Source organism: Eumetopias jubatus, unplaced genomic scaffold (assembly GCF_037043125.1).
Source record: "Eumetopias jubatus isolate StellerSeaLion01/CBP00866 unplaced genomic scaffold, mEumJub1_p1.0 scaffold_2, whole genome shotgun sequence".
Taxonomy (NCBI): domain Eukaryota; kingdom Metazoa; phylum Chordata; class Mammalia; order Carnivora; family Otariidae; genus Eumetopias; species Eumetopias jubatus.
In genome coordinates, this window is record NW_028274808.1 from 113,469,492 (window position 1) to 113,481,943 (window position 12,452).

Here is a 12,452-nt window from a genome sequence, read left to right on the forward strand (position 1 = left end):
TCTAATGGCATTTTTATTGTAAGTGTATTTAGAGAGCAGATAAATTGAAGCTCTCAGACTTCCAAAGGTCAAGCTGTTTATTCAAGTCTATTCAGTGGGCTGTTCAATGAACTCAATATTTTTTATTCTTGATTCACTTACTGTAACAACTAAATACACTCCTTTCTTTGGCTTCCTTGGCTCTATCATTAAGCAGTCTGAATTAAATTCCTGAAGGATTTGAATATAGTTGTTTGTTTTCTGGTTGGTTAGCTGAAAATTTTCCTATAGGAGAATTTATTCAGTGGTCCCATTCCCCAATGTAGTTGTGACTTTCTGATTTTAGACTTTAAGAAAAGATACTCAGTAAATGAAGTGATTGATTTCTGATTCCAGATTAACGAATAGTTCCGGGAAAGTATCTTACAGCAATTCAATCATTTTACAGGTTAAAGTTGAGACAAATTATTTTTATTAGTTTTTCTATCTTCTAAAGTTAGCAATTATGTGCATTAGAATTCTCAGAATACATGACTTTTTTTCTCTAGTAACTATAATAATAGGATGCGTTCTTTCTTCTAAAAGAAACATCATCATTTTCCTATTACAGAACATTTCATGTAGTTAAATCACTTTATCCCTAAGTGTGATTCATGTATTCTCAGGCATTTTTATATACATGCTTCCTCTTAAAGAGACTTTTCACTCAATTTTACTTGTTAAGTGGGACAAACAACATTTCTGTTCTTTATGTAATGAATTTTAAGTTCCTTTAGAGAGGAATGAAAAGTTAGTTACAAAAGGTAGTTTAATGTTGGCTTGAAATAAATCAAGTACAGTAAAGATTTTTTTAAACCACTTTCCCCCTGACTCCATTAAAGGCATGTTACTATAGAATTTGATAATAATTATCATTCTACTAAATTCTGTCTTTCTACTAAAATATTGGGAGAGGGAAGAATAAAAAGTTGAGGGAAAGGGATTTCTGGGGAAAGGGGTGTGAGAGAAGGCAAGCTGCTCACAGGCCGTCCCAAAACAAACAACAAAGCAAATGTGTTTGAATTATGATATCATCAGGTCCACTTATTTTTCATTTTAATTGAAAAAACCACTATATTTTATAGAAGGGATCACAAAAATACTGATTTACTACATCTGATTCAATTGTATACATAATCTGGGAAAGCTTTTTAAAGAAACTTCCCATGAATGCGTCCACTGATTCACTTGTTGATTTTTTTCAGTCATCCATACAGCCCTTACTACTTAGTGCCAGGCAGCATCTCTCTTGGTCCTCATGGAATTTCCAGCCTAATTGGGGATGGAGACATTAAACGAACAGTTATACTAGAAGCCTGTTAACATTACAGTTCTGTTAAGGACTGTGGCTGAGAAGTGTAGGGCAGCCTGGCCTGGTGCACAGAGCCAAGTAAGGCCAAGTAATGCTTCTCCAAATGGATAGGTGACTTTGGGTGAGACCTAACAGGTGGGCAGCATTTGGCAAGGGAAGAGAAACTACCCCTATGGTGCAGTACTTACAAATTAAATTACAGACAGCCTTGGCTTTAGAATTTGGTTTCTAAAACACCATATTATCAATCACAATGGGGCTTTTGTATTCATCATGGTCTACCTTTTCTCCAAGCTTATGACCCTCTCTCTCTCTCCCCCTCCCACTCATGCTGTCTCTCTTTCTCTTTCTAAAATAAATAAATAAAATAAAGCCTGCAATGAAATAACTTACTGTGACAATCCTAACAGGTTAGCATCTACCCAATTGCATCCATTTGATAGGAAGCCACATTGCCGAGCAGATAGCAACCATTTTCCAACTGCGAAACGGCACCAGTGGGGTTACTTTATGAGAAATTGAATTTCTTTCAGGATTCTCTTCTCTGTCTTCTCTTCCCAATACAGAGAACAGAAGAGCGCAATATATAATAATTCCTAACATGTAGTCAGCATTTACTATCAGGTACTGTCCTTGGTGTTGTGTGCCTTTTAGCTCACTTATTCCTCGCAGCAATCCTATGAAGTAGCAACTAGCATCTCCACTTCATTAAGGACCAAGTGGGAGTACAGAAAGGATAAATATTTTGCCCAGTGTTTACCGAGGTGTCTGTGGCGTTCAGCTTCAAAGCCAGGCAGTCTTTTCTCACTGCACATGACTCTGCTTCCACCGTTAAGAATGAGGATCTTAGGGCGCCTGGGTGGCTCAGTTGGTTAAGCAACTGTCTTCGGCTCAGGTCATGATCCTGGAGTCCCGGGATCGAGTCCCACATCGGGCTCCCTGCTCAGCAGGGTGTCTGCTTCTCCCTTGGACCCTCCCCCCTCTCATGCTCTCTCTTCTCTATCTCATTCTCTCTCTCAAATAAATAAATAAAATCTTTAAAAAAAAAAAAAAAGAATGAGGATCTTAAATTCAGAATATCCCAGCTTTGCTTTTCAGTATTTGCATGACCTTGGGCAAGTTACTTACCGTCTCTAAGCCTTAGTGTCTTCGTTCACCAAATGAAGATTAAAATATTTACCTCAAAGTTTAATCAGAAAAAATAAAGTAATAAATGTAACTTTATTAAAATATGTTAAATATTCTTAAAATATTGAATAAGAACAGACTATGTTTCTCTCTGTACCAGGGGCATTAATAACTCCATGACTCAGAAGCCTCCTGGGTGTAGAAGCAAATGCTAGTAAGAACTATTCTTTCTTTCTACTACTCTTCACTGATCTTTAGAGTTTTTCCAGCTGGACCTAACCACTTAACATTTCTATTAATAATTGGGCACATTCCCTTCCCAAGAGAAAAAAATAATTTATCATTCAAACTCTACATAGATTTATCATTAAGGACTGTGCTTTAGGAAAGAAGAAATTAGCTGGGTTTTTAAAACTTAAAAACATCGGTATATTATCAAGGGCGCATTATGTTGCAAGTCCCGGAATACTTAACAGAATTACTTTCTAGAATAAAGGTATTTGTTGGTCATAGAACTTGAAAGCTAAGGCAGGCTTCAGCTTTGCTTTGCTCTGCAACTAAACTCCATCACTAAGAATCCAGGTTCTTTTATCCGTTCACCCTGTCCTCCTTGCTGCCTTCATTCTAGTTCCTGCTCTCCCCTTGGTTGTTAGGCGGCTGCCAGTCACGCCTGGGGCTTCCTGCTTTCAAATCAACATGCAGAGACCGAATAGAGTGTTTTCCCCCAAACATCTCACAAAACGTTGGAGCTCCTTTGTAAATGGGGACACAGAGGTCTTGGCCTCCCCCTTCTTCCCTGGCTTGGAAAATGTCGGAGGCTGATTAGCCACTGCCACTGCAATTTCTTTTCTAGAAGCCCCAGTCACATGGAAAGTTGCAAGAATCACTAATTGTGTAATTTAGAAGAGACTCGGGTAACACGAGGGAGCTGGACAACTGTCTTATTTCTGACTTATCCCAGTCCTAAGAAGAAACTCTTCCACTTCACATAACCCACTTTATCCATTTTGATTATTTCTTCCTAAAACATACATCTTTGTTCTTACTCTTTTTTCACCCATAAGCATGCACATAGTGAACAGTTTTTTATCTATATACACAGAAAAGGCAATCCTCTGTGGCATCATGCTCTCTGGTTGGTTTTTGCTCATTTTGGTACCTTTCATAAGTTATTTACAAAGGAAATACTGGATAGTGTTTCTCTTAGACCCAGGCAAGCAGTGCTTCTCATTATGCCTCCTCTGTCCCTCCTGTGGTATGACCCTCCATACAGAGTAAGGAGTCCACAGGGCCAAAGAGGCATGCCTACTCAAAGTCCTACTCAAAGATCACTTCTTGATCACATCCTAGGTACCCACAACCCAGGAATTCCTGCCTCAACTGTCCTGATTCTGCTTCTAGTGCTCGTATTGGCCTCTTCTTTGGGTCCAGAGTCCCACGAGTGACCACACAGCTGGTGTGTGCGCCCCTAAACCTGTGGGTGACCTTGAAGCCACTGTGGGTGGCTGCAAAGTTTGCAGGCTGTGATGTTCACATACAACCTCCAGGGCCCTTCTTGGTGAAGAAGAGGACTGGGGTTGGGAAGAGACGGGAAGATATTAGCACTGTGGGGTGGAATGTGGGGTCATCCATGTGTACTTCTACCCAGACCTTCAAAGCTTAGGGATGTGTTCAAGGCACATAATTTTCATTAATGTAAATTTTACCCAAATTAATGCAACTTAGCTATTTTCTGTGATCACTAAATTCTTAGCTATCTAAGGATTTGAATTTCTTTGTTCAAATTATATTTTGTACATTTCTTAGCAGAACAAAAACTGAAATAGTCGTAAGTAGCAGACTTATTTCTGAAATAGTCCATGCCATAATATTATTGTTATAACTGCTATGTTTACTTATTTTGCATCTTAGACATTTGTACTTTTTTAAAAAAGCGTAATGAAGGTTTGGTTACTAGGTTCAGTTTAGTTATTACTTTAATCAGTTTAAGACCCATTTCAGTAAATTATATTAAATAAAATGTTTTTATTAGGCTCCTGGCTGATAGACCTGTCGACTTTCTACTCATTAGTATTCGTATTACCAATGTGGACAGAGAGATTCTAATTTTAGGGAGGGATTTTGCTGATTAGATAAACAAGACAGAGCCCTCTACAGGATGCCAGATTCACTGTCATATAACCAAACCCAAATGCCCAGGTTTACTGGGTTTTCGTTTGCCAAGTTACAAAACCTCCTCTGCCTGTAGGCAAGGAGGAGGAAAAGAATTGGAGACTGGGCATGCAAGCAGAAGCCTTTTAGAAACTACTAAATCTCTTTAGGTAAGAGAGAGTAAAGCTGAATGACCAGGGTGGTAGAGGAGAGAGAGGGGAGGAGGGGGGAAAGGCGAGATGGAAGCCAGCAACATGCTCTCTGATGTGACACCTTCCCAGGAACACCAGATATTCAATCCTAAACTTACAAAAGGCCTGGGGAGAGTGGGGTTCTGGAGGCAACTGGTGAAGGGAATTGACTGACCCATTTGAAATGGTCTGGGGCAAAACTGCGATGAACCCCAGCAGAGGGGCCCAGGGGAGCCCTGGATTCTAGACTTCCTTCACCTGTGAAATTGGGCCCTGACCTGAGTTTAATCAGGTGTCTGAGGAATAAGGAATTACCAGGTGACATCTTGAGTCCAGCAACAGCAACAAATAGTAATAATAATATTATGTAGGTATCATGGGTTCAATAAAATTTTCTAATTCCTATTTAAAGCAATAATAAAATCAAATCTTAGTCCTTAAGAGCATAGAGAAAGCAAGCATTTAATCTACTCCCACACACTTCAGAGAAGGAAAGCTGAGCCCCACAGAAGCTTAAGCAATTTGCTCTGTGTCACAGGACCAGAGGTAGAAAACCTGAGATTAGACTGGAGGATTCCTGAAGCCACTTTCCTCTTTCATGCTCAAATTAAACAGAAAAGAAACATAATAAAAATGTATGAGGTTTCTTTAGACACAAGTTGCTCAAATGGAACACAAGATGGGGAATCCGAAGACCTGGGCTCTGATCTTACATCTGCTCTTTGCAGGTATTTGCCTCTGGAAAATTTACTCCCTGAATGTGCTTCTTTATCTGTTAAGAATGACTGGCTTGGTTTCTTTCAACTAAAAGATTTCACTATTTTGTGAGTGCTTCTGCTTAGGGAAGAGCAGATGTTAGTCAGGGTGAGTTCATGAGGTAAATAATGGCATGTGTAAGCTCTGAAAGGGTCTTGTGGGAACTTTAGACAACATGATAATTCATATAACCAGCACTGCCCCAGCTCCTGCTCACCCTTCCCCTTAGGCACATGGGGTGCAGGAAGGAGCAGATGGAAGAATATATGGAAATATGTAGAAGGATCCAGTCTCTGTACCCATAGGCAGAACTGTGCAGCCTTCAGTGCTCTCTGCAACTACCCTTCCCTGATAGAGTCCTGGGGGGGCTCAGGGGCATGAGCCTCTTGGAAGCCATGAAAGTTCTGCTCATTCAAGGCATCCTGCCCCTCGCGGGACTCCTCCCCTCAGTGCACCCTGCCCTTCACTTACCCGGAGCTGTTCCTCCCTTCCTCAGCCCGAATGTTTCACATTGACCAACTTGACTTGTAGGTATCACTGCTGGGTTAACATCTCTCCCATCTTTTTCCTGGGTCCCCTTCCCCTTTCCCACCAATGGCTGCCATGCTATAGCTGAGACAAGTCATCTCTTGCCACCATGCTTATATGTTTTTCAGTTTCCCAGAAGAGAAGTCTTGCTGTCTCTGTCCCTCACCAGGCCTATAAGGGCTTTACATCTTCATGTGTGCTTAATGTGTATGCATATCCTATATTCATTCATTTCTCCAACATATATGTAACTAAGCAATTACTATGTGTAAGGTACAGTTCCCAGGCAGTGTGGAATGAGGAGTGAACAAAATAGACAAAGTTCATATTCTAGTGTGGTAAGAGGGTGGAGGTGGGAAATTAGGGTCACGAAATAATATACAGGATGCCCAATTAAGCTTGACTTTTAGATAAACAACCCATAATTTCTAAAATGACTATGTCCCATTCAATATTTGGGATATATGTAACTGAAAAATTGTGTTGTTTATCTGCAATTAAAATTTCAGTCAATGTCCTGTATTTTTGTGTCTCAAATCTGGCATTCCTAGTAGGGGAGACAGATTTGAAACAAAAAAAGTGTATACCTTATGTGATAATTAGTGCAATAGAGAAAATTAAATAAGATAGTAGGCATAGAAAGTGGTGGTGGGGTATCCAGGCAACCTCTGTAGTAAGGGGACATTTGAGCCAAGGCTGAAGGATGTGAGAAGTGTGCAAAAAGACAAATGATTTTTCCAAAACATTAATAACACTTACAGGTTGGGGCTAGGATTTTTATTTTATTTTATTGTGTCATGAAATGATATATTTCTATAAATTTCAAAATATGTACGTCATTTTGTACCTCCTACCTTCACCCAATTTTGTGTTCATATTCATTTGCCATTAGGAAACCAGGGTAGAAAATTAAATTAAAGAAAACTAGAGAGAATAAATAGGAATGGAGAGCAGAAACCCCATTTTCTTAACTCTTTCCCAAACAGTTGTATCTAGAAGTCCCTGTTGGGTGCCTCGCTGTTTTCAAAGAATTTTCCTCTACCAGGTGTTACGTACCCAATTGCTGCCAAAGCCCCTGAAGCCCCAAAGCCCTATAAAAGGACACCCAGGCCTCACCATGGCTGCCTGCAGAAGGTGACTAAAAACCAGTCCTGCTCACCCCTCAAACCACTGAGATCCCTCTGTGCACTGTCACTGTCATGAAAAAAGCACACTCAGTGTTTCAGATAGGTGTCAGTGACCACCAATACCCCCACCTCCAGAGGCAGGAGAAAACCTTAAAGACTGATGCCATGTTCACAGTGCAGAGAATCTAGTCAGTGATGTTATGATAACGTTGTATGGTAACAGATAGTAGCTATGCTCCTGGTGAACGTAGCATATAACATATAGAGAAGTTGAATCACTATGCTGTCCATCTGAAACTAATGTGACATTGTGTGTCAATTACACTCAAATTAAAAAATTAATAAAGACAAATAAACCTAAGGAAGAGTTGAAAATTGCAGAAAAAAAAAAAAGACCAATGCCATGTTCTTCTCAGTATCACTCTTTCCATCCACGGCTGGTCCATTTTCCTTGTAGTTATTTTCCTCTTCTGTTTAAATGAGTTCTCTTTGAAAATGCAGTACTTAAAAGAAGCAAAATCAGTTTTGACAAGTGAATGTAAAATTATATCATGCTAAAAATTTTAAGCTACAACCCATTGTAAATTCCCATTGCCAGAACAGAAAACAATTGCCCTCAGGCGAGTGATATTACCTCCAAATGACCTATTTCCCTTTGCACTCAATCTCATAAGACAACTCCATTCCTTCCAATCTTTCAGTGTTCTTTCAAGTTGCCCCTGATTAGCAGTACCTGAAATAATTGAGTCTTGAGTGATGTCTTACGTTAGAGTTCCAAAGAGCATTTGGTTTGAGGGAGAGAGAGAGAGAGAAGGGAAGGAAGAAAGAAAGAAGAAACTAGCAAGCCGGCTTTCCTAAAAGTCAGTCCAACTTATTTTTAGCTTAAATACACACATCATCATTAGTGAGTAATACATAGGGAATGCTTTAGAATTTAAACTGTAAGAGAGAAAACCTTATCAATCTACCTGTAGTTAAGATGTTAGCTGCTGTTTTTCATTATTACTATCTTTGGAATATCCTTCAGTACTTGTGAAATGCATTCAGAAATAGATGGACAGATTCTCTTAACAAAAAGGAGACCAACTCTCTACACCCAGGAAACCTAATTGTCATTTTTTGTCTGTACTTTTCTGACTTTCTTGCATATGTATATTTTTACAACATTATGTAGTGATGTCATTGTAACTTTATTTGAATGGGACTCATAATACTTTATGCTCTACACCAGAAAATATTAATATACTACACGACATATGGTTCATTCTTTTCAATACTTCCTTTTGATTTAAGTCTTTTTATTTCATGAAGTGCAAGAAAACTTTGCTCAAAAAAAAAGTTCTGTGACCTCAATTAGATGTCCTCTTAAGTTATTTTTGTATGTATCATTTTTTTCTAGTTCAAAAGTTCGCTCTTTGGGCACAGGTGCCTGTCATGCCTATTTCGACTTTATCCCATGAAACACTCAGGCCAGAGTAGAACAGGTAGAAAATTCTCACTAAATGTTACTTGAATGAATTCATGCCTTCCAGAATCCCGTAGCTCGGACTTGGCGCTCAGAGTTATAGGAACCTCCTAATCTAAGTTTGAATATATAACTTATTAGAAAGGTAAAATGCTGTGAGTCACTTTCTCACTTTTCCTTCTTTCTATTTTCCCTTGGTTCATTCAGGAAATAGCTTTATTTATTTAAAGAGCTTTAAAATTTTGTGAGATACCTATTGAAATTATAAACACACGAAAAAATATTTAACCTTGCAAGTAATAAATGTAGAACTGAGCAAGAGTAAACTCTCATTTGTGCTTATTAAAATTGCCCCCAAATAATTAAAATTGTGATATCCAATGCTGATGAAGTTGTGAAAAAGTAACACAGAGTGGGGGTCTATCAAAACAGATAAAACTTGGATCCTTTTGGAAAGCAATTTAGAAATATTTACAGAGGTGGGTGTTTTAGTTTATCTTTAATAGCAAAGATTGGCAACAACCAACTATTCAACTGTTTGGGACAGATTAAACATATGATCACGCCTGAGTTTGATAGATGATAATCAAACTATTCACAAGACAATCATGAATACTATGTGAAAACAAATTTGTAGTATCAAATAATAAAAAATCAAAATGTCATACTATGTAATAAGCTTACAATTGCTTGAAAATATGTAAGCATAAATAAAAAAGACTAGAAGGAAACAGGACAAACTGAAAACAGTTATTATAGGGATGGAATCATAGGTGCATTTTTTTGTTTCCTATTATGTTAAAAGATTATTTTAACAGTATATAAAAGTTTTAAAACAGGATCAAGTTTTAGTCCCTCGGTATTCATATATTAAGAAGGATGTTAACCAGATACCTAAGCAACGTCTCTCTTCCTTGCTTCAAAATCTCAGCGTGTACTTTGTTCAGTTCCAGGGGCTTAACCATTTTTTTATTATTATTCTGGCTACCATGGTTATTCTTTGAAAGTCTAAACAGAGTTTGTATTGTTTCCTGGCAGCATCTCTTATTTGCATTAAGCCATGAGTTATGATATCAGTGCATCCTGTTGTGGATTCTTTGAAGAAGGCAGATTTGATAGCTCTTCTTCTGTTGCCGAGTAAATGATAGTCCTCTTTCCAGGCATATTCTATTTCTGAGTTCTTACTCTTTGTGATGTACAAATGGCCAATCAAAATTTTCCTATGATAGCCATTGCCTTTCTGTCAGCACTTTTGCCATTTATCCAAGGAAAGTGCAAGAGTTACAATTATAGTGTAACTTGATATACAAAGCAGAATTTCTTCCATGAAGTTAAGACTTTAGCAATTATAATAGTCCAATATAGTAGTAAAATATTTTTTGCTCTTCTAGAAGGATAGTGTAAGTTTCGTATTCTTGGTTTATCTGGGAGGTGAATATAAATCATCTTTATATAAGTTATATTTAATTCAGGTTTCCATACATTCTTGAAGGGTCATTTATAAATGAGGACTATAAGCCAAATGATAATGAGGATAGAAATAATCATATGTATGCTCTCCCAATTTTTAGATGCTTTCATTCATTCTGGAATGCATCATATTGTTACGAGCACAACCTCCTAAGCTAGATCATAAGCGTTCAAATCTTGGCTAGAGTTGTGTAAAACTAGAAAAGTTGCTTAACCTCTCTGTGCTTAATTTCTTCATCTCTTAACTAGAGATAAAGTGGTACTTACCTCATAGAAATTTGTGAGAATTAAGTGAATTGATGAATGTAAAGTTCCTGGCACTTAAAAATGGTACTATTATTAATGTGCATGTTTTCGAAGCTGAGAGCACAAATATTGAAATGGCACAATCTCTGCCCTGTGGGTGACTTAGAAAACATGCTTAAAAATCAACTAAATTTGCTGTGAACCTAAAACTGCGCTAAAAATAAAGCCTGTTTTTTTTTTAATCAACTAAGGAGCAACTTTACTCCCTCATTGGAAAGAAGAAAGCTGTCCCGTCATTGGTGCACACTCTAAGGGGCTTTGGGAATGTTTTTAAATGAAAATGATTCTAGTTGATGTGACTTAGAGCTACATGGAAGCAGCAGGAGCTTACGTATCTTACCCTTGCCGTTGGGCACTTCATGACTTCTCCTCTTTGGAAAACAATTGCTGGTTCAGAGCCTAGGAAAACTGCTATACAACCTCTTCTTGCTGAGGTGGGAAACTTGTCTGACCCAGTAACCATCATCTTTCTCCGGAATGCCTACCACTTCAATAGGACAATGAGAGCCACGGTTCTGAATGTTTCATTCTAATTATTTTTTACAGCGAAGTTGAGAAGAGAAACCAAAGCCATTTTTACTTTTGACTTTTATGTCAAATGTGTCTGATTTTGTTGGTGTTCAAAGATGTGTGTGTTCTTTAAGCTTTAGGTTTGGAAACACTCATTTGATTAAGTCTCATAAATATAATGATTTAGTCTTTATTTTCCTGAGCTGATGAACCACTTCAAAGTTCTCCATCAAGAGAGCTTATGTTTTCAGATGTCTTTAATTCATTCCACAAACATTTATTTATTGCCTACAAGGTACCCAGCACCATGCTAGATATTCATTTCCGTCGGTAAGTTGCTTCAGCTTTCTTAATGGAGAAAAGACTGAACAAAGGAAATTAACCTGTTTTATCCTTGGCCCCCAGCACATAGGATTTTGGACCAAATGAGCTAGTTTGTATTTACCCTAGTAGGCACTTATTTTTCTACTTCTAGAGCATTATTGGATAGCTATCCTCTAATGATCTATATAATGTATGGATTTTGTGTATTTTGTTTAATAGTATCTATTTTTTTCATGAGGGTGAGCCTGGGTTGCCTGGAACAGTAGGACAAAATGGAATACCAGGACCAAAGGTTAGTACAAATGAAACCAAGCAGAATCATTTGAGATATGAGTTTTCAGGAAATTGTAAGCTATAACAGTTTTTTATATCCCACTGGTTTTACTTGGATGCAATATTTGTCAGTAGTATAATATGCTGCAGTATAGAAGTTTGTGACTAATGACTAAATTGTTTAAGATTCTCATTAGCATTAAAAATGCAGAAAAACAAATAAGATAACAATTGTCAAAATCTTTATTCTGAGATACTTCGATAACATGAGAAAAAGCCCATATTTCAAATATGACTCTTGTCATTTTGCCACTTACTGAGTGTATTAAAATGTAGGCCATGTCCATACTGCCTCAAATGTGCATAATATTTATAAGACTTATGAAAGATGATTTTCATAGGGCCACTGTGGCCTTTCTTCAATATTTGGTCACCTCCAACACTTACACATATAACCAGTTAATCAAATGAAGAGCAGAATAAAGATGTGGCATGTTTTGCTTTGTTTTTTTAAGATGTTTACTTTTTAAAAGTAATCTCTACACCCAATTCACAACCCCTAGATGAAGAGTGGTACGCTCTACCGGCTGATATGGCATGTCTAAAATTTAAAAATGGATATAGTCTGAATTACTACATAGGGAAAACATGTAATGAGGATTTGGGGGGGTTGCAAATTTTCTTGGTTTTTTTGAAGGACAAATGAATCTGTTAAATATAAAAAGATTGGTGACAGTTTAGTTTAAACCAAACAGGCAGACAAATCCCAAATCCTTTGATGAGTGAACATCCCTTGAAGTACATAACTAATGTCTAATCCCGTCAGCTGTGCGGGTGTGTATCTGTACCCACAGATGCCTGTCAGCTGATTTTACAGATCACATTGCTATTGA

At 37.8% G+C, this 12,452-nt stretch overlaps 1 protein-coding gene across 1 annotated transcript in view; it reads left to right on the top strand.

The window, feature by feature from the left end:
• Positions 1–12,452, top strand: part of COL25A1 (collagen type XXV alpha 1 chain) — a 452,975-nt gene that overhangs the window by 364,453 nt on the left and 76,070 nt on the right. Inside the window, exon 13 of the mRNA XM_028121315.2 lies at positions 11,525–11,578. Coding sequence (XP_027977116.2) covers positions 11,525–11,578 — 54 coding nt within the window. The remainder of the gene's footprint in view (positions 1–11,524; positions 11,579–12,452) is intronic.